At 43.4% G+C, this 22,623-nt stretch overlaps 2 protein-coding genes across 3 annotated transcripts; both read right to left on the bottom strand.

Annotated features, from left to right (window-relative positions):
• Positions 1 to 1,260: 1,260 nt before the first annotated feature.
• Positions 1,261 to 5,963, bottom strand: LOC115398685 (sesquipedalian-1). 2 transcript variants are annotated; one of them, XM_030105588.1, is made up of 3 exons: positions 5,832 to 5,963; positions 5,325 to 5,405; positions 1,261 to 4,178 (listed from the first exon to the last, which is right to left on the bottom strand). In XM_030105588.1, the coding sequence occupies exon 3, from the start codon at positions 4,131 to 4,133 to the stop codon at positions 3,243 to 3,245; it is 891 nt and encodes a 296-aa protein (XP_029961448.1). In that variant the 5' UTR covers positions 4,134 to 4,178; positions 5,325 to 5,405; positions 5,832 to 5,963; the 3' UTR covers positions 1,261 to 3,242. The 2 variants fall into 2 exon arrangements, with proteins under 2 accessions (XP_029961448.1, XP_029961449.1); XM_030105589.1 differs by having other exon boundaries at positions 5,329 to 5,405.
• Positions 5,964 to 16,314: 10,351 nt separating this feature from the next.
• Positions 16,315 to 22,024, bottom strand: prr16 (proline rich 16). Its single transcript, XM_030104553.1, has 2 exons — positions 21,512 to 22,024; positions 16,315 to 17,182 (listed from the first exon to the last, which is right to left on the bottom strand). Exons 1-2 carry the CDS (start codon positions 21,644 to 21,646, stop codon positions 16,319 to 16,321), a joined length of 999 nt encoding a protein of 332 aa, XP_029960413.1. The 5' UTR covers positions 21,647 to 22,024; the 3' UTR covers positions 16,315 to 16,318.
• Between the last annotated feature and the right edge of the window lie 599 nt (positions 22,025 to 22,623).

Below are 22,623 nucleotides of genomic sequence, written 5' to 3'. Positions count from 1 at the left end.
GCACAAACAGCCACTGTACAGTCATAAAACATTTAACACTGCTTATTTGCAGTATGTAGCATCAGTGTGTGGCTGTGTACTTTTATGTTGAAAACAGCAGGCAGGAAGGAGCTCCACTATTTGTGAGGGGGTTTGCACAGTGTGCCTCATGCCAGAATGGGAAAGCTGGTGAAACAGTTCGGGATGCAGCTTGCCACGCTCATACTGCTAATTCAGTTTGGAAACCATCGTGTGGAAATAAGCAAGACGTAATCTGTTATTTCAACACTGTAGCTTCAGTAGAGGCAACAGTGTTTTCTTTTTGTAGCTTATATCTTTATGTAGTCTGTGAGATACATTGTATCACCAGTCACCTGCTCTACCAGGTGAGTGTGGCTCAGGGACCTAAACCCTGAAGACTTGGGTTGAAAATTAATGCACAGCGCCCCCTGGTGAAAGACAAGCTGCAGAGCACCAGGAATGTGTGTGTGGCTGCAGAGCTGCGCAGCACCCATCAAAACAAAGGAGGTGGGAACGATTTGTACACTCCGCAACCTGTTTAGAGAAAAAAAAGTAATTACAAAACAAATAATAGCTTTTGTGCCTCAAAGCAATTGCATTAATAGGAAACTTAAAGGACATTTGTACCACTTAGAAAATATGCTGGGGCTTTGTTCCTGCTGAGTCGACATGGTTACATTTCCGGACAAATGTCAGATTTGTTGTCTGTAGTTTATCAGCCGGGGGTGTAGCGGTTAGCACTTCAGACTCACAGCTGGAAGATCCCTGGTTGGATTTTGACGTTGGGTAGTTTACATGTGTTCCCTGGGTGTGTTTTTCCTAGCTGTTCTAGTTTCCTCCCACAAATCAAACACATGCATGTGTCTCAAAATTGCCCAATGCAGTGTGTGTGTTTACCAAGTGATGGACTAGTGAGCTATCCAATGTGTACCTTCATCCATAGTCAACTGGGCTCAGTTCCAGTAAGATTAGAGGTTAAGATTAATGAGTATCAAAGCTGGTTTAAAACACAAAGACAGAATGCCCCTGATAAACAGCACAGAGCAAGAGGAAACACAAGAAAGAAAAATTACTCAAGCTTAGTAGTAAATCCCCCCCAAACAATTCTGTATAAAATCATTTCAGCTGCTACATTTTCACCTCCGATAATATATTCTCCACCTTAAAAAGACCATTCAAACAGGAAACTCATATCTTTTCTGCTATGGACAACTGGAAGTCAACGTGGCAATAACTTCAACCGTAGAAACGAAACTCTACAATATGAACACCGTTTATTGAATGGTTTACAGCAAAACATATTGTCAAGGTACCATAGTAAGAATTGTGTACAATAGTATTCATTCAAAAGTGGAATCATAAAAAAATGCATTTAAAAAACAACAATCAGATTGGTTATTGTGCAATTTGGCTACATTTCTCCCTTGGCAGATTGGTATGTTTTGACACATTTACAACTTTAGTCAGTGATTATACTCAAACTCCCGGAGTTATAATTGTGACTTGTCTCAGTATAACTAAAGTCTGAGTATTATCCACTTGCCATGGATTATCTTAAGAGTATTTTCATGAATAAAGTGTACCGCTTGTCCTAATATCTCTGCCTAAGCAGCGTAGCTGGGCGATGGTAGTGATGTGCATTGATGCAGACTGACGTGACGGAGCCATTGTCAAAAAGTGATTGCACAAAAACAAAAAAAGGCCTTTGGCAAGAAAGACGGAAAGGAAGGGGGAAGCAAGGTCTCTCCTATCGCTGTAGCCATATGGTAATGGTTGCAAGTACATTAAATGAGCACGAGGCACATAATTAATTAAAATGTAAACAGAAATATGATTGGTTATAGAAACATAATATAAGCAGTCATTTGAAAAGGCCTATTGAGAGAACTGTTCGTGTTACTTTTCCAACATGGAATATTAAGACTGTTGTTTCACCCAAGAGGTTAGATGTTTACGCACAGTATACATAGGTCTATAACAGTTACACTCATTCAGTAACGCTCAAGTTAATCAGTTGTAACAAACAATTCGACATCATGAAGATCCGACTGTTTACAGCGAGGCGGAGAATCACGGAGACGCGTTACAGTGGTGGAAGTTGGAGGGCAAAAACCCATCTCCTTTGATGAAATGCAAGAGTCAAAAGAGAACTAAGTGATGCGCACTCTTATGACACAGCCTCATCTGGCCGCTGGCTAACAAGGGCTAAAAATAAAGGGGGTGTGTAGCTGTGAGCGAGACATCCAGCTTCCACCGCTGGTCCCCAGCGACTGTTGGGAGGGGGCTGTGACATTAGCAACCACACGGCCCCCCGGGGTGACTCGTGCCCTAGTGGGAGAGGAGAATCTGGACACATTTTTAAAAAAGTTCTCAGTCTCCAGAGGATCCTCGTTTCAACATGAGTCCCAACATGACTGTGATGCAGTAATTAAAGAGGTTTAAAGTTGTGGCAAACTCCAAATGAGTTGAAAGTTGAATTATTAATTGTCCAGGAGCTTGAACCGCGACGGCAGTTTCCTCACAAAGAGGAAACGCATCCAATCGGCTGCGGGACTTTCCTCCAGCTTGTATGTTGCAGATAATGCATCATTGTGACAACCTGAGTTTTGTGGAGCTGTCTGACTCCACATGTTCAAATCATTATTTATGAAGCCTTAAAACGACAAAAAAATTAGTTGCAGCCACCTGTTGTTTTTGTTGCTTACCAGATGCTTAAAGGAATGAGAAGTGTTGGTTTTGCAAGTAAAAAATAAATCTTATGACTTGACAGAAAATGTCCTCTAAAGAATTCCACCACTATATTTGGAAGCGAGATGTGTAGGAAAGTCATAAACACAGGCACTGCGTTAGGGAAGTTATCTAATTTGAGCAAAACTCAAAGTGAAGCTCTTTGCAATGTGATGGACTTTAGTAAAATCTTACCATTCTAATACTGTAATTTTTTTTTCACATTCTTAACTGTCAAACTGTCATTGGCAAATATAACTCAGCAAAGGTGGGTAAAATAAAAGAGGAAAAGCAAACTATCTTTCTTGGATTGTACACAGATTGATTCCTGAGTGTCAGAGAAGCTCTGGGATCAATTTCATACCTTAGTTGTGCTTTCTATTAAGACTTTCTCGCCTTGACTTTCCTTCGGAATAAAATGATGCAGCAGTGTGGAATGATTATTTAGGAATGATACACGTGTGGAAAACAAAATAAAATAAGATGGAAAAGTGAGGCGATCCGTCTTCATGAGTTTACTGGCTCTGCAGCCACTGCACTCTCAGCTCCTCCACCTCTCGGCCATACCAGTCGTGAAGTTTGGAGAAGCAGCCGGTGCCTGGAGAAACGGGGCTTTCTAGAGATGCTCCTCTCCTCCTGGGCGGGACTGGCGGTGCCCTCACGCCATCGGCCCCACACCCGACCGCACTCCCAGAGTCTGCGCTGCCGTCCCAGGCCACGCAGGACGCCGCTCCCTCGGCGTAGCCGTTAGCCAAGGCGGCTGGCGGTTTGCTCCATGCGACTCCGTTCTCCCTGGAAGGGCCAGACATCAGCTGCACCTCATCCTGGAGGCTCTTCAGCCCCACGGAGGCAGCTGACGCAGGAAGGGCGTTTGATGAGGAGGATGATAAAGAAGATGACGATGAGGAGGACGACGATGCTCCAGACCTGGAGCGTGCCACCTGGTTCCTCCTGGAGGACTTGGGCCTGGCCTGCAGGCCTCCAGCGCCGACAAAGACACCCCCAGCGGCCTCCTGGATCTCCTCCAGCTGCTGCTCCAGCTCCCTCACCACCAGCCTCATGTAGTCGAAGCTGGCTCTGGACAGCGCCTTCACCCACGACTCCATGCCCGCCTGGCTCTCAGCCGCCATCTTGTACACCCGAGATTTGGCACAGTCGAACTTGATGGCGAAAGCGAACTCCTCGGCCGACTCGCACAGCTCCACGGTGCACCCCTCAAGAACGATGACGCCGATCGGCTCTCGGCTGTCCCGCTCCTCGAAGTAGAAGAGCATGTTCCCCTTCAGGACGAACCAGCGCCGGTGGTAAGCGGTGTTGCGCTCCCCCTTTTTGAACAGGAAGCCTGTTTTGTCCGGTGGAGTGTCGCACGTGGCGTAGTGTGCCACGCTGCGTTCGTTGAGCTTCATTTTCTACCGTTTCTCTCCTTTTTCCACAGCAGATTCTTTATTCACCTGAAGAACAATACGACACGATGTGACAGGATTTATGATCAGAATGCACATTGGGTTTACTTCTCTCTTGCTAAAATGAAGTCAGAGACAAGGTTGAAAACAAAACACTGACTCAACGTGACTATCTAGGGCAATTGAGAACGGAGGATGTACTCCACCTGCCACTCCTGGACACCACCCTTACATTACATTACGTGACATTCTGCTACTACAAACACCTTGCTTTCATGTTCATGTTGCCCCTTAAAGCTAGACAAGGTGTGTGGCATGGTGCTGCTTACAAAATATGACCACAACACAGGAGGAATACTGAATACTGGAAATGTGGGCCGCTTTAAAAGGCTGACTTATACAACAAGGACAGTTTTCCTGGGTTATACGCTGTGAAGTCACATGTTCAGCTGTAAACCGGAGCTCAGGCCTTCCCTCTGTGTAAACAACTACTAATCCAATTTTTTTCGGCTGGGAAAGAAAGAACACTAACAGAGTCGCAGTAACTCTTGGCCCTGCTGGAACTTCATATATTACTTTATTTTGCACAGGCAACATGTGAGGAGGCACAATCTCTGAGAAAAACTCTGAATTCAAAAGTGGGAAAAATACTGTACATCTCACAGATTCTCACCACAGCATAACACTGAAGGTGAAAGGACTAGTGCTTCTTGCAGAGCTGACCTAGTTTACAGCTAAGACCCAAAAGGGAATAAAAATGTTTTGAAAGTGAATCACTAATATGTCCTTTACGTCACCCATGTGTCCAGAACGGCTGATTACAGCACTGTCTGTCTTTGTGCCGGTTTTTGAATGCTGAAAATATTCCCGGCTTCTTGGAAACTTCTTGGAAACTTATAAAAAAGGACACTCTCAAATTTAATCCAGGCTGCATGAAAGCATCCCTGACATAGATCCCAGAGAGAGACCCAGATTATCAGTAAATGATCATATTATACACATGAAAGACTTGACACGACATGAAATGATTTGCAAGGCTACAAGCAGATGGAGGAAGCCTTAAAGGCTAAACAATCACTGAAAAAGAAAAAAAACACGATTTCCATCATTTTTTGGTGTGTCTGGATATTGTATAAATGGGTGATGTCCCTATATATACAGTTATTTTGAAGTTATTATCAAGGAAGTTCTTACCTACGTGTCAATCTCGTATCCAGCAGACATCCAGTTGTGTGTTCCCCATCACACCCCCAGCCTCTTTACTTCAGGTGCAGACTGGAACACACACACACACACACATTGCGGGTGTTGGCGTCTTGTTGTGACTCCAGGTAACAGAGGACACTCAGGACTGTGAGGCAGGATTTGTTTCGGACTCGGTTACAGATTAGCTGCTTTTTTCCACCCTGTGCCAGCGGCTAATGCCGCACGGAGCCATGAGTCAGGCGCAGTGGGGTCTGCTGGTTCACATGCCGCTGACACATCAGCAGGACGTCGCCTGGACCGGAACTTAAACTCTCTGGAGTTTGAGAGACGCGGATGGAAAGACTTCTCCCCGCAGCGACTAGCGTTGCGCGTTTTAGCCGCTGCGGTGGGCGCAAATATGCGAGCAGCGGAGTTCATTATCCCGCCGAGTCGAGGCTGTCAGTCTCGCAGCCCTCGCGGTTTTAGGAAAACCAAGCGAGGAGCAGATAAACTCACCTCCTCCCGCCGGGCCGGCGCATCTCCGCGTTGTTTCTGTTTGTCTTCATTTCTTCTTCACTTCTTTTCTTTTTCTGCCTTTCGCCCGTCACGTGACGGCCGGAGTGGTGGCACGTTGTGTTTTACGCGACCGGCTCGAGAGGGCGGTGTTACAAGGTATGACTTCGACGCACGCGGCCGGGATACGCGGAGAGGTAAAACGTGCGCACCTCGTCCTTGCCCTTGAAAAAAGGGGGTCCGTCTGACTCTCCGGTGCTGCTGCAGCACCTGCACGGATGGAGCGTGACCGGAATCCGTGTGCCGGTAATTTAATCCCGAGGTTCTTAATTCGTGGCAGGATGAGCCCCCCTTCCAGACCTGTAATCACAGAGCAGCTCTCAGACAAACCAGCTCTCAGTTCTTCATGGCAGTCTGGCCATAATGTCTTCATTCCCATATTGATCACATTAGAAAATATTAACATGAACACCTGTTTCAATTTAATCTGCTTCTGTGTTAACAAGAATTGCAATTATTTCGGCTAACTTCATTTAATTTCCACATATGCTAAGGAATGAACATATGCTTTACATGATTTTACAGCTTTATATCAGGATTTCTGCCCCACCCATAGAATTACACTTATATTTTAAAACTGTTAGAGCTTAATGATGGAATTTCACTAATAAGACAAAAATATTTATTCTATTGTGTCTGTTGCCATCTTTGTTGGTCAGAACCAGAATAGTTTACCAATCCCAGGAAGAAAATATATAAATGAATGGGTACATCATAAATGAATACTTGCATTTTAACTCGTTGTGCTACATAGATGTTATTACAATTATCACTTGTGACCCCACAGGATATTTATACTTTCAGGCATCCCGATAATGAAAATATGTGTTTCATTATATTTCTGTGAATTCACTTTTTTTTGTTTTTAACCAAAGGGCTAGTAATGGTAGTAATGGCAGTGGTAGCATCACAAATATGTCTATCAAATATAAATATTTCAATGTTTTAAAGCCATGAATTGGCCCATTGACATCCAAGTCTAAAATCCTACTTACCACCCATTTCATTGTGAATCTTTGTTCCGCTTGTACTCATGGTTACAGGGAAAATTTTACACACAATAGGTGATGTGTCATCAAACAGAAATACTCAGAAATAATGATTGTATTTAATTAGCATTAGTTTGCTTTTGAAAGCAAAGTGATGTAATGGTTTTGTTTCACAGTGAGATCAGAGTTGGGCTTCAGGGCCTTTCTTTGTGGAGCTTGCACGTCCTTCCTGTATTTACAGTGGTTTTCTCTCCAGTTTTCAACCACAGTTCCAAAAACCTGAGTTTGAGTTCAACTGGTGATTCTGAATTCATTCTAAATGTGTGTCTGTCTGTCATTGACCGGCGATGGACTGCTGACCTGTCCAGGATGTATTTGACTTTTGATCATATTCAGCTGTGATTGGCTCCAGGACCTCACAACCCTTTGTTGGAATTATAAATTTAGAAGAATGGCATAAGGATGCACATGAAATAGAATAAGAACTTTTAAACCCAACAGTGTGACGAAGTGGAGCTGTCCTTTGTTCTTACCGTGGCTATCCACATTTTGAAAGAAGCTGTATTGAGTTCCGCCGTGTGTCACTGGACTGTCACCTCTAGAGAAACTAAACCAATATGTTAATTCACTGCGGATCAGCCTTGATATTCTCCATAATTAGATTTGAAAAAAAAAGTTGTGCTTGGATTGGCACCAGCAGCAGCAATCTGCCAAAAGAGTTTAAAAATATTGGCACACTGGCAAAAAAAACAGGTCTGTTATATAATATTGTGGCAGTTTTGATCTTAGTTGATTCTTTTTGACAGTCACCATCCATTATTAATACTTCCATTGTTTTCTCAAGCAATCCATTTTTTTGACATTTGATTCCCGTATTATTTGACTCCAGATAGTTTTAGATGTAAAAGTAAAATACGCCTCAGTGGAAAATGCATGCAGATGTTTAACTTGAGTGACAGAGGCAAGGCTCAACTCACAAATAAATCAGTCAGTAATTATTTTCAAATAGTTTCAAGGGAACAATGCATTATATTTTCTGTTCCAGACCCCAAAACACCGGCTTTCTTTAAGAAATGGCTTCTTTTGTGGCCATAAATACTATCTCTGTTTTTCTCACAGCTCATAGATGAAGCAATTATTCAGGTGATCTGCAAGCAGCACAGGCTGTTTCCATTCACCCATCTTTTGTCCGAATTTATTCGATTGGAGTCAATCCCAACTGATTATGAGCGAAGGCAAAGTGCATCCTGTGCAAGATACCCTGCAAACCCACAAAGGAAAACAGCAACACACTCTCACAGTCACATTCAGGACCGGTTAAGAGGAGTCAGATTCATGTTTCTGGACTTTTCGAGGAGAGCAGATTAAAACTTCCAAATACACAACACATAAAATAGGTGATCATAAAGACATTTAGGTCATTATGTGTATGCTGGAACATTGAATAGGTTACATTTTATCAACACATTCTTAAGATTACCAGTTGAATTCTTTTATTTCTTTTTGGTAAATTCACAGAAATTACAATAAACTGTAAAGGACGACAATTAATCTTTTCGAGTAGCTTGTTCTTCTTTCATGGATTTGCACAATATTTAGAGCTGTGTACTCTTTGGAGCTCCGCATGTTCTTCTACAAAACACATTTTCTAAGCAGATTTTTCAGAGAGACCGTCCTGAGACGTGTCGTCCTCCGGGCCGCCGCTGACCCACTCCTGTGACCCTGTCCTTCGTTTTTATGGAGCTGAGCTTCTGGCTGTGGCCTGCGTTGTAACTGGTTTGGCCATGACAAGCACCCAAGAATTCATTAGAATATCTTTTGGAGACAGTCGATGGCCTTTAGCAGCGCCGCCCTGCTATCTCATCACACTAATCTTCAATTAACTGATGCAGCTGCTGATGCCATTTCATGTATTTTTTTATTAATGTATTTTTTCCTCTCTGAAATGGTTGCCTGTGCTGCTTTTTGGTGTAACGTGCTGACATCAATTTAATTTCCTCTATACGACTCGATATTATGAAAGATTAATTTGCAGAGGAAGTTTATAATAGAGAATAAATACAGGCATAAAGTCAGCACTGAAACTATTGTTCAGGCTGAGGTACACAAACACACGCACACACAAATACACATCGACAGTAAGTGCAACGTGTTTACTTCTCACATGTTATTTTGGAAACACAAACCAGCTGTTCGACACATTCCAATCATCTGCAAAACAGGTTCTTGTGTTGATCCGGGGTTTGGTCATGAATTCAGTCTCTGTGTTCACAGAGGTGGCGTTTACAGGAGTGATGCCTTCAGTCCAAATGAAATGACTCATCACATGTTTAAACAAACATTTTTCAACCCGATATCCAGAAAGACCAAATAATCTCTGTTCACATACCAATAGCAATGTATTATTTCCATTATTCTCTTTGTTTCTGTATCAGTTTGTCTGGTGCTGATTTTCATAAATGCCAATGGAGCATTCATTGGAAAGGTCCCACTTCCCTTTTGGAAAATGTTCATCTGAATGCTGTCCAATTGAGAATCTTACACTAGGAGGGTGCAACATTTCTGATAGTCCTTAATGCTAATGTGACAGCACTCAACACAACAGTGTTTGTGCTTCAACATAAAAACGAGCCATCAGGCAATGATGCAGTTTTTAAGCCTCCTGTGGCGAAAACAGCCAGAGATCATTTGGCATATGTAACCATCCACCTACTACAAAATGGCAGCATTTCCATATGTCTATAGTATATCTACCAGAAAAACAGGGCTTATTTATAGTACTGACATTATAAGCAATCGGTGCATCGAAGGCTCATGAAAATGGTGAGAATAATTTTGGCTTTTGTTTTTTTGTTTTCGTGTGAACCCTCCCAAGTCGGAAATGGGACTTCTCCAACTGGAAACTTTCCAAGTTCCCAGATGCATGAAAAACACCATCAGTAAATGTACTTTTTTTCATGTTTTCATCATTATTATTATTATTATTAATGTTAAAGGTAGATCATCTTGATCGAGTCACTAAAGCAACGTGGGAATCTATCAGGTTTCCAGCGACTACAGGATTAACCCGATGGACATCATGTGAGAAAATAAGGTTGAATCCGTCTTCATAAACTCTGTAGGATGGAGAGCAGAGCACCCTGCATGTTGGAGCCACCAACAGACAGCCTCTCCACAGGAATGCATAGAAAAACACAGTGATGGCAGGACAATGTGAAGAGTCAGTCATGCATTAATTCAGCGCCGTGCCTCTCACCTGATGAAGCACAACAAGATTTTTGGTTTCCGCCATTTTTCACGTCCACCTCCTCATATTTTTCTGTCACACAATGCGGCTCTTTCTGAAAAGTTTCTTGTAGTCGTGGTTCTGAAGTTTTTCATCCATACAAACACTGTCCTGTATATATAAATAACTCATCCTGCTCTGCACTGCTCTGAAAAAACATGTACCTCGAGGGAATGTCAGCTTTCGTCAAAGTACCTCTCAGTCATCCAACACAATATCAAAAATATCATCTCTTTAAATGTTAAAGTCTCTGTAGAAAAATGCCTGAAATATATTGATATCAAACACGTACATGTATTTTTGTATACAAAGAAAATTTGATGCAAATTATTACTTCTTTGATAAACCTTTAAAGCTTTAAATCTGCCACACTGTACTTAATCTCTGCGTGTAACTGTGGGGAAAAAAAAAATGGGGGGGGGGGGGGGGGGGGGGTGATTGCAGCCTGCATGGCACCAGTTGAACAGACACATTTTTGATGCACAATGAACATAATGTCTGGACACAGATCAGTGACCACATCATCATTCATCTCTGGGCGTTAGTCTTCCCCAAAAGCACACTGCGGGGGCGCATACGGCGCAACACACACTGACATGATGTAATTCTCTCCTTATCTGCTGTCCGGCAGAGCAGGCGAACCTGTTGGGCTCTCCAGACACAAACAATTACAATTCTTAAAAGGCAAATTTCATCGCTTGAGTGGAGCTATTGATTTCCATCTGAGTGTGCACGCAGCAAAAAAAGTCTGTGTCGACATCAATCAAACGCTGGCTGACATAGTTTTAACCCATCTCTTACGGCTTCATCTAACCCTCTCCTTCACACTTTCCCTGATGATGACGGGGTTTCTGTTCTACTCCTTGATTTAACCATAAAAATATCTAATCCACAGTCATAAACTCACCTACACACATTAGTGCTCACCCTGCCTTTCCTGTCTGATAATAACACAGTCTGGACCGGAGGTTATTCAGTACTCAAAAGTCCATCGAATGAATTGGTTGTGTTGATCGAGAGCCGTTAACCCTTCGTGTAAAACAAGGTTTGGCGCTTGGCCTCCGCTCCGTCTCCTCCCTCCCTGATTAACCAGGGGCCGGTGAGTGTGTGAGGCGAGCAAGCCCTTCCACTCGCAGCTCGAGCATCTCAATGGGCCCTGCAGAGGAGAGGGAGGGAGAGAGAGAGAGAGAGAGAGAGGGAGAGAGAGCGGAAACACATTAGTGTGAATATCTGACTCCACCGAGGAGAGCCACTTCACAGTGCAGTCACAGCACCGACAATAGCTTTTCATCCGGCAAAATGAAAATATGCCGAGGTATCATTGCCCAGACACAAACACCCAGCAACGCATGCACAGCTCATCAAAGTTAATAGGACTGAACCGTCTGTCACACTTTTTTCTGAGGATTAAAAAACCCTTTTGTGAAAATACAATTGCCTACCCTCGCATAGCCTCTTAAATAGCTGCCTGTTTTTGGGTTTCTTAGTCACGTCTGCAGCGGTTCAATGAGCAGAGGACCCCATCTGGGCCGCAGTGCCTCTAAGAGATTTGATGGTGTTGTTGAGATATTGTTTACCTTCCTTAAGTAAGGTGCAGCTGGGGCCTCTAACTTTTAACAATCTCCAAAGGAGCATGAAATTCTCAGATTAAGTTTGCTTCACCACCAAAGCTTTCTGAGTTGCACTGAGCCATTTCATGCCCTTTGACTCGTTCTTCCACACATGGCTGCATGTACCCATGAGTATCTTCTTGTACTTTCGCATACCTTTAAGCACAGGCACATGTCTCCTTCTATTGCTAAAATATGAGCGCGCAATACGTGCACACATGCCCACTCACTTTTCCCACATCATGACTTTGTCTGAGTCACTGATAAACAGGCGCCAAGACGAGCCGGCGCTCGCGGAGAACGTGCACCAGATTTACCTCGGAAATCTCTGGTGTTTGCCAATGTAGGTCATGTCTGCTTTGTATTCCAGTGAACCCGACATACAGTGCCGCCGTTCCAGACGTGATGCGTCTGGCACACAGGTAAAAAAAAAAGAAAAAAAGATTGCATTTCATTTTGTTTCACGCGTTTTCTTGCGACATCCCATTCTGACTGATCACAATAGACTGCAGCCACGTGATTGAGGAAGGCAGGAATCAAAGCAAACGATGCCTGCAGAATGGGGATGAGCGAACAGACAACTGTGGCTCTTGGCAGACTAACACCACCAACAACCAGACAAAGAAACAACAGCTAATTAATATTCACTGACAAAGTGTGTGTCTCACTCTGACACATTTATCCATTTTTTTTTGTGTGTGCTGTGTGCTTGCCAAGTTGGAAAATGAAGACAACGCGGAGGTACTTACAGCACACGTGTTACTATTGTGTTACAAGTAACATGGTTTTGTCTTGAATGCGTCGTTACTGCGTCAATCAGGCTTTCGCACGCGGCAGATTTTGGACGAATTACGAAAGCAGCAGGTTTGCTTGTTTTCCTGATTAAATTAAATGTCGCGCAGGTGACACGAGCACAGGCTTAGAGTTTTGAATCTGCAGCGCACAAGGCAAAAAAAATGAAAGAACAGGAAAAAAATTCTTAGCGGATGAAATAAATATTGTCATCCGCAGAAGGTCATCTGTAATTCAAAGGGAACAGGTGGGGGATGCAGAAGTTTTATAGCTTGTAAAAGAAAAAAAAAAACACGGTAAACTTACTCATTAAGCATACAAAAGGGCATGATGCCAAAGGTGTTTTCTGTGCAGTGTTTCAGATATGTTTTAATAATAGCTACTTCACCCACATGGACACAGAAGTGCATGTGCATGAAGAGAATGTTATGCATACAGATGCTGGTGAGTGGGAGGGAAGCATCATCCGAAGGGAAAAGGAGGAAAGACATGAAGAGAGAGAGAGAGAGAGAGAGAGAGAGAGAGAGAGAGAGAGAGAGAGAGAGAGAGCGAGAGAGAGAGAGAGAGAGACAGCGTATGAGCTGGATCTGCGTGCTGTAGGGAGTAGGTCAGTGTGGTTGACTCAGTCCTGACTCACGATGGAGGCGGTGAAGATCCACCTTCTCCCTGCCCATTACAACTTCATCCTTGGGCCTGAAGCGCCGAAGCCCAGAAAGCTTTCACAAAAAAAAAAACAGTGAAAAAAACTCCCACACCAGTGGTCAGACGAGCTGCGGCTTGTGTTACAAGAACAGCCTGATGATGTAGAAAACAGCAAATCGAAAAGGGTTTGCGGTAGGCGCTGGTCAGCAAACTCTGAGGTGTGGCTCAGCGTAATTTCACCACACAGTCGTCTCAGGGTGCTTTACATAAACCCCCTCGGAAGAAATGCAAACGACAGGAAATTGAAATGAGTTGCAAGATGTGCAAAATGTGTTAACATCCATGTTTGGAATAACAATTTTGCATTACTGCAACGCAACTACTTTTACTGTTTATAACTGATTACCATTACTGATTATTAGTATGGTAAACCATTAATAAGATTGTCAACCTAGCAGAAATCAAATTAGATCATTTTAAGTAAACTTTGACATCTTTGATTAAATTAAAAAAGAATGGAGATAATAATCATCCAGATGTTGACATAAACTATGAAAGGTTTTTCTTTTCATCCTTTTTTTTTTATTATTATTCCTTTTTGAAGCAGACCATCGAGTATCAAAGCAATATCAGCTGTAGTTTCCACTCCATCAATGTCTGCAAATGCTGACATTACAAATTATATCAAAATAACAGTCATGACTTGAAAAATGGCATCTTGAATTGTAAATCTGAGAATGTAAGATTGCAACATTAAATTGCAAAAAACACTGCAAACTGGGAGCCTTGTCCACAGCAAGGTGTTTTGCTTCAGAAGGGTGGAGGATAAAATTATATATTTAAGACTTTAATTAAAGAAGTTATAAAAGAAAATCAGAAAACACTTGAGTCGAGCACAGTGAAGTGCTCGAAAGGGAGAAAACTGCTGATGCTTTTTCTTTAACAAAGTTGTTCTCTTAATCATAAAATACCAGAGTGTGCTATATAATTTACATTTTTTCTTTATTTAGTGAATATTTCACAGTAACAAAAGCCCTGATCGGCTGCATCTATTGCTGAGATTGGCAGCACACAGTTCACTTTTGTTCAAATACTCGTGTGGATGCCTGCAGCCAGACTCGTGAGTATCTGCTGATACATGTAAACCGTGAATGTCCCTCACTAAAAGCAGTCGTCAAGAAGACAAACATGCTTTCACACAGCATCAAGATGCACAGTCTCACAAAGAAGCCTGCACTACATTACCCCTGCTTTTTCACCAAGTCACTCTCTCTTTATTCCATGTCTGGGCTCTCCAGCTCCACCTCAACTCTCGTTCTTGTTTTTCCCAGGGCTGCATATCCGCTGATCCCTCATCCAGATGTTGATATAGATTGTGAAGCTATTGCTCTGAATTTAGCCGTCGGTATGTGCTCTGATCTGCTTGGCCTTTGCCTCCACATGCATGAGTGAGATATGTATTAAATGTGGTGCTTTTTGAATAAATCCTGCTCCTAAAGCACACCTACTAGTCTCCTTTGCACAACTTGTAACATTTCATTCCTTTCATTTTCTCCGGATTTAAGTTACTCTGCTTCACTCTGTTTATTGTAAAAGGAAAAAAAAAATGATGTGCAGAAGCAGCTGAGAGTTTTGTCAAGGCTAATGTTGGTACAAAGGCTCTCCCAGGCAGAGCTGTTATCTCTTGTAGTCTCTCCCAGCTAATTAAGGGCATTGCTTGGAGGAAGGCGCTATTATTCTCATCTGACTCTGGGGTATGCTGTCTGCCCAAGTCTGCCAAACTGACATGTGCTTTTAAAAACACCTATACAAACACGAAAACACGTTTCCCCGACACTCAATCCGAATGCTGCCTGAGATGTAAATAAAATGGCATTTTCAGATCAACCTTCTGTGCATGTAATTCAAAAACACATCCAGTGAAAACATCCACAGAGAAGCTAATAAAGTGAAAACTACAAACTGCTCACTTCGGCTGAGATGATATGATACAATGTCTAATGTATATTCCCTTGAGGAAATGAGGCTTAGCATTTATTGTGCCTGATTCACTCAAGTGGAGAGCTCAGCTAAACAGCCTGTTGTCCATTTAGTAACCATAGAGAAGTGATGCAGATATCCCAGAGGGTGGTAAGAAGAAGTCGACTTAAAGAGGGCTTGTGTTGCTAAACGCGGACCGTATAAGACGGGAGCGCTGTAAAGACTCCCGCCGACACAAATCAAAATGGCAGTGGAGTCATCTCACACTTCTCTCTCTCCTCAGCCCACAACTCGTTTCTCATTTTCTGTTCTTTCCTCACAATCTGACAGTCTGACACGTCAGCAAAATGGCACTCGGAAGGTGGCGAAGGCAGAGCTAGCATGAACTCACTTGTCTATCCATCAATCCTAATTGTTTCTCCAGGCAGGTATGCACAGAGGTATGGCTGTCACCACCTGTCTGCAGTGACTTTGATGTATTGGTGTACGGCCTAACAGGATAATTCCCGTACAGCTATTTGCGTTTGTGTAGGTGCCAGGGAAGATCTTTAGGGGCTTTGGATGTAATCTGAGGGAAGCAGGGATTCTTGTTTCATGAATTAATCAGAGCTTCTCTCTGACTTTGAGGCTCATTAGTACCAGCAGCTTCTAGAAGGACACAATTCAGTTTCGGCGCTGTCAGCCATTTTTTTTTTTTTCTTTTTGTGAAATGAGTTCTTGTGTATTTTTCAGTCCAGCATTGCATAAACTGCACACAATCATCTCGCTGTGTACACACATGAATATACATAAACAAACTTGCAGGCAGACAAACTCTCAGATATGCATCAGTGCACACATGCAATTGCTCTGTTTTCCTTCCTTTGTCTCTCCTGACAAACATTCTCATAGTTGCAAAAACACTCACCGCTTCTTCTTGATCTGCGCATATGTCCCAGTGCCCACGGCGCTGCCTTTCTCTCTGTTCCGCTCGCTTTATCCATCTTTTTGTCTCTTGCCCCCCCCCCCAAAACCCATCCTCCCTGTGTTTGGATAATCCAAAGTTCAACTGGAGTAGAAAGCGCTCATAAAGTAGAAAACATTATGAATGATTCAAAATGGTTAAGTTAGAGAGAACATCAGGGTTCTGTGTCAAACTGTCGTGGTGGTGGATTTGCGTAAGATTGTTTTCTGGGGTTTTAGGGAAGGTGTGTGAGGAGGCACGCAAGGTGGAGGAGTGTGTGTCGTCGGCGGAAAACTGTGGCTGACCGAGAGCCCGCCGTTCTCCAGCATCAGTTCATGAGAGAGAACGTGAGGAGGAGGAGGGGAGGAGGAAGAGCAGCAGTGCACCGGGCTGAGCCTCAGGTCGCTCAGCTCAGCCTGTAAGTGCAGTTCCGTCTCGTCCACGTCATACTGGAGGTCGCAGTCCGGGCAGTAGCCGTGATACTGGACCTTTTCACTGAATCGGACGCGCTCGCGAGGCTCCCTGCCGGGGGCCTTGGGGCATTTGTTCTTTTCGTGGCGGAGCAGAGGCATGGGCCTGGGCAATGTCGGAACAAGGCCCGACTCCGGGATCCCGCTGTCGTTAGAAATGAAGCACGGCGTCGAGGAGAATAAGTCCCTGTTTTGTTTCAGTGGGAAAATCCCACCGTTCTTCAATAGAGACCCGTTAGCCTTGGACATATTCCCTGATAACACTAACGTCGGATGAGGCATATTCTTTATGTTGTGATCCTCGGCTCTCGGGGGGGTGAGTCTCGGCGGCGGCAGGGGCGGGTGGGGCTTCTTCAGCACAGTTAGGACCGAAGAGGGAGCGACGGGAACCGGGACGAGGGGCACGGCCGTTTTAAAGATGCAGTCATCGGGGAAGAGCTTCATCTTCTCCAGGCTGGAAGCGGTGGTGGTGGTGGTGGTGGAGCTGGAGCTGGAGTTGAGCGTGTCCGTCTTGGAGCTGTCCGTCAGGCCGTCCTCCTCCAGCTGCAGGTCGCAGGTCAGGGTGTCAATGTCATGGACGACCTGGTGACAAGAAGACAAAGTGTCACGGAGGCAGCTGATGTCAGGGAGAATAAATAATTGGGAGGCTGTGGCACCAGAGGAAGAAGACAATTTCTGCTGCTAAATTATGAAAAAAAAAAACACACACACACAAAAAAAAGATGGTCCTGGAAAGCAGAGGACAAGAAGCTGAAGGTCCAAACTGTTTTCATCAAATCTTATAATCTCTATTGGCCTTAATTTATTTATTTCAATTAAAACTTTTATGAAGACACTGCATTTAAAATTTAGTAGATTTAAAACTGATTAAGATATCACAAAGATTACATCCATACTGTGGAGAGAATAAATACCACTACAGTTTATGAGGCCAGCCATAGACTATCCATATTCTGACCAAAGTGATTCATTAAAACAACTTCATGCACCACTAAAACTCAGAGAAGGAACAGAATCAAGCATGTCCTGCAGAGCAAGGCTGAGAGCTTCTCTTTCATAACATAAAACCAACATTAGGAAAGAAAAAAGAAAGCAGATAATGTACAATAATGTATCCCAATAAGTAACTGAAATGAAAAGTTTACACTGCATAACGGCATTTTGAAAAGATAAAAAAGAAATCATCAAAAGGAAAAATGCTTTCTTTGCAGCACAAGTAATACTTTATTATTACCCATGGACGTCTGCTACATACTTTGATCCAGGGGTACTGTATTTGTTCTCAAAGAGGAAATTTGCTTTCCTGACCTGCAGAAGAAAATATTTAAGCAACAGATATTCTGTTGGTGGGTTTGACTTTAGTTTGACTTGCAATATTTGCAACTGATAAAACACCATCTCAGTGTGCAGATATGCACAGATAACTCCAAAACAAAAACCTGTGCAGGAAAATGTTGAATCCGGACATGAGATGAAGGTTCAAGTGTCCAGACACGAGGACAACAATGATCTGGTTGACATCCAAAAACCTCATCAATGACAAAGAACAGATTCTAAGTTCATGAACTGAAAACTTTGAATGTTGCTAATTTTCTGTTTCAAAGCCATTGCATTTAAAAGATGTGATTTTTTTTCTGTGGTCGAACTTTCTTTTGTTCTCTGTCCAGTCTTTTCTCTTGATATGCCTGCACTGCCTGATGGACGCTCAACAGAAATGTCAATGCCTTGGTGTTCAGTCCAATGTTTTGCTTTGTTTTCCCACAAGCCCCAGTTCTCAGCTTGTTTGCAGTGTCTACTCTTACTTGTGCTCCAATGATATTGTTTCATGGCTTGCCACAGTTTGTTTACTGTTTTGTTAAAGCCCTTATCTTGTCCAGGTTTTGTGAACTTTGCTTCTTCTTATTTCATCCATCCATTCAACCATCCATGCGCTCATCCATATTCTATAATGCTTCATCCAATTTAAAGCTGTTGAGGGTTGGATCCGTTTCCAGCTGGCACTGGAGAAAAAGCAGGCATACACTCCAGACCATTTGCCAGTCCATCACAAAGCGAAGCCAAATGACCTAAAACCAATGTATTTGGACTGTGAGAAGCAAGAACATGCAAACTCCACACATCTACAGAGGATCTAACCACATTTTCATCATGTCAGCATCTTTCTAATCTGTATCTGTTTTACACGTGTGTCTTTGTGGGCAGTGTTAGTCAAATAGTTCTTTTTGAATAAAAGTTGCTTTTTGTTTTCATCCTGTTTAGACTCTTCTACAAAAAAAAACCCTGACAGAGATCACTTTTTCAGTTATTTCACTGATTTAGTCTTTAAAAAAAAAAATCTTGATATTTGTTTCACAATACAGGAACTTTAAAACTTTCTGTGGGCACGCTGACATTATGTTTGTTTTATTACTTCCCACTTTGGCTGCCACCAATCAATGATTAACGATCAGCTGATGAAAAAAAAATCAATTGTGATACAATGTGCTACCTTCACAAGCTTATCTAGAAATCTAGAGATCATCTGACAGCAGACAGCAGCAACTTGCACTTTTCATCAGATCCCTGGACTATCCTTGCTTTATTTTTTTGTCCATGGTGCATAAACAACATCTTGAGGCTGGAAGGGTTTAAATTACACGTACACATAATAAAAAAAAAAATGCTTGAGGAACGTTTAGCACAGGGGACTGCATTTAATAATAGTGCTAAACTCCGTTGGGACCTAACAAATGATTTTCAGTAATATCATGTCTGTGTTCATTGGCCATTTTCAGATCCTTATTCCAAAAACGGCCCTGCCAGAGGACGGCTCCTTCCTTGTGCTTGTCCCTCGGTGGAGTGGTTATTGCTTTGATGTGCAGAACTGAAATAGTGTTGGTCATTTTATTAATGTTTGCCTGATAATTGATGATCCAGCTCCCAAACTGGGTCTAAAGAAAGTCTAAGTTGAGCTCGAAAAGACTAATACCATGATGTCGAAGTTGAAATAATGCTAAAATAACCAAGAATAGAAACCTCATTGGGACAGAAAGGCAACATATTGTGTTTTTGCGAGATTCATTAAATAGTTACAACGATGGCAAAGCGCTTTTGTGCATTCCCTGAATTAGTGATGCTCATCTCACAGTACCCCAGCACACTTGTCTACTTTAAAACACAATTGCTATTATCTGAGGGTTTGAAATGCATGTCCAAACAGTGGCTTGAGCAGAATCTGAGAGAGGAACGAGGAGAGCGATGAAGAGAGATAAAGCAGGGAGGGAGCAACTGAAAGAGGGAGTTAAAGAGAGAGATAGAAGTCTAAAGTGGAGGAGGCAACGCAGCTGAAGTCTCCAAGCTGCCTTTAAATGGATAATTTGTTGGGACACACGCAAGAGGTAATACCAGTATCCCAGTGTGCAGCCCCTGCTGTAGGCCAAGCAGCCTCGGCGAGTGTGCCAGGCATCTGGGCAGGGTCCCTCCTCAGAGCCAGGCTCGGCTCCAGCCCTGACTGTGAGTTATAACAGATAACTGCATTTCAAACGGATTATACCCCAAACACTGGCTTTGATAGTAACACCCCCCGGAGGTATGTGTTTAGTGTGTGCTGTGTCAGAATAACTGATCCTCTACACAATTTCCTGGAAGCTAAAAAAAAAAAAAGAAGAAGAAGAAAAAGAAAGAAAGAAAAGGGGGAAAGAATAGGAGATAAAGAAAGAAAAAGTGAGCACATTACAAGAAACCACAATAGGCAGATTACAATGCCATCTCCTTCTCATTTATCTCTGGTGCCTGCTGTGGAGACATTGTGAACTGATGAAAAGCACAAAAGAAGTCTAATTTAGCTCAAGTTTGGAAACAAATAATACAATTAAAAAGGGCACAGAGAAGCAAAATAAGGCAGATGCTGTGTCGACTAGCCATCTATAATGTAGGAACCAGAGGCTGTGCCGAATAGAGATTTATTAGAGTGACAGCTTGTCATGTTAAGGTGAGCAGTGTGACACAGCGGGGTGGACGCCTGGTGTGTGGTGAGCACTGCAATGTAATCATAAGGGCAGGTAAGCCTGTGGGTTATCAGAACTGTGGTGGCGTTGTGAGATTCAGCATGACAATTGTTCATAAGAAAGAAAATAAATGTTACAAAGGGGGCAGATTATATTTATCAGAATATCTCGTGGATATAAAATTCTTAAATAACATCTTATGAAGAAATCTCCCACGAGTTAAAATCAGCGGCCACGTCTCTGTATCTGAGATTTAAATGTCCAATCAGGCTGTTCAGAGAGTTTTGAGCTTTGGAAGAGCGAACACAGATGACAAGAGATAAGGAGGGGATGAAGATGGGAGGATGAGATAAACAGAGCCATGTGGTGCAAGATAAGCAAAGACAAAGGGGTGGTGAAGATTGGGAAACGGAGATATACCAGAGGAGATTGAGAAAGCAAAAAGCAAAGACCACTCCTCTATTATTTGGAGATAATTCACAGCAAACAACAGTCAGCATTAAGATGATGAAATGCAATGCAAAAAGCGCCTTCCTGGTTGAACCAACTTGTCCATTAAATATTTATCGTGATTAAATTTTTCTCACTTTCATCAAAGCTTGCGAGGCAGGGAGAAGGCGCTGTCCTGTCATTTCACACCAAACATCCTCCTGTGCCAAGTGTCTTTCATGTTGGAGATAATGATCACATACATTAGTGGGCAGGGGGAGGAGCACAGCGTGTATGTGTGAGTGACTGTGTAAGTGTGTGTTTGTGTAAGTGTGTGTGTGTGTGAGTGAGTGTGCACAGCCTTTTCCAGGCCCCAGAGAGCTGGGTGTCAGCCTCCCATCTTCACCACCTAGACAAGAATGCTTAGAAAGAGCAAAAAAAACCCTGTGGAAACACAACACATGGTCGAACTCCTACTCCCTCCGCGCAGTGTTACCTCTTTCAGCTCTTTGGCTACATCCTTCAGGTCCCCAAGAATGGTTTCCAGATTCTCCACGATTGTCTTGATCTCCTTTTTCACTTTCACTTTGGAGACTACTCCTTCAGCCTCCGCATTTGGTGTCCCTGACATTCTTCAGTTTTGTGGCGCGGGGGCTTTTATTTCACGAGGGATCTCGAGTGGAATCCTGCGGGCTGCGCGCCGCCACTTCGCCAGCGCATGTCTTATTGTGATTTCTCCTTATTATTGGTGTCAGTCCTCCGCTCCCCGCACTTTGGCTCCTACATCACGGCCAGGACGGAGCGAAGTGGCGTCGGGCACCATCCAATATCTACCAGCAGGCATGCGCAATAGAGCGGAACGCAAAAAATAACGCTTGTGTCCAAATCTTGTCTCATACTGCCTTGACAAAAAGGCGCCCCGGCCACAGGTCTGTGCACCTTGCGCGTCTATGTCCAACCACAACAGAAAATGACGCGCCACGGATATCCCTCACGTAGACAGAGCGCTAAATTCAACATTTTGAGGGGGAAATGCGTAAAGACGAACGTCCCGACTCCGGTGGCAAATAGAGAAGATATGAGAGAAGGAGCAGGAGAAAGAGGAGAAGGAGGTGGAGAGGAGGAAGGAACAGACATCTATCCACACCGTCACACCGCCGCTCCTTATTGTAAAGGTCCATAATCCTCACGCATCGATATTATGGAATCGCGCTGCTCCTCTTTATGCCAAAAAGACGCGTCTGGTGACGGCAGGTAAAGACAGCCCAGAGGCGCTCTCCTCTCCTCCGAAGGAACACCTCGTCGGTTTCATCGTGTTTCCATCGCTGCCTCCTTGGAGAGTCTGAGCATCCAGCGTCAGGGCGCAGAGGAGTCTCTCTCTCTCGCTCTCTCTCTCTCTCTCTCTCTCTCTCTCTCTCTCTCTCTCTCTCTCTTACACACACACACACACACACACACGGCTGCGCATAATTTGCATTACTCCCCTTTTCATACCTCTCAGCTATGATTTTTGCGGATGTGTTTATTAACTTAATGGCCACTCATGATAATTCCTTGACAACCTGTATCTGCAGTCTGAGGTGGATGAGACCAAATGTGCCCGAGTAA

The sequence above is a fragment of the Salarias fasciatus genome, chromosome 12 (assembly GCF_902148845.1).
Source record: "Salarias fasciatus chromosome 12, fSalaFa1.1, whole genome shotgun sequence".
NCBI classification, from domain to species: Eukaryota; Metazoa; Chordata; class Actinopteri; order Blenniiformes; family Blenniidae; genus Salarias; species Salarias fasciatus.
Note: the sequence above shows the minus strand (reverse complement) of the source record. Positions and strands in the feature narration are given on the sequence as shown.

Bases quoted from the DNA above. Each gene is read 5' to 3' on its own strand.
- LOC115398685 (XM_030105588.1), bottom strand. From the start codon at position 4,133: ATGAAGCTCAACGAACGCAGCGTGGCACACTACGCCACGTGCGACACT.
- prr16 (XM_030104553.1), bottom strand. From the start codon at position 21,646: ATGTCAGGGACACCAAATGCGGAGGCTGAAGGAGTAGTCTCCAAAGTG. The intron at 17,183-21,511 runs GTAACACTGCGC...TCTTGTCACCAG, and splicing joins TAGCCAAAGAGCTGAAAGAG to GTCGTCCATGACATTGACAC.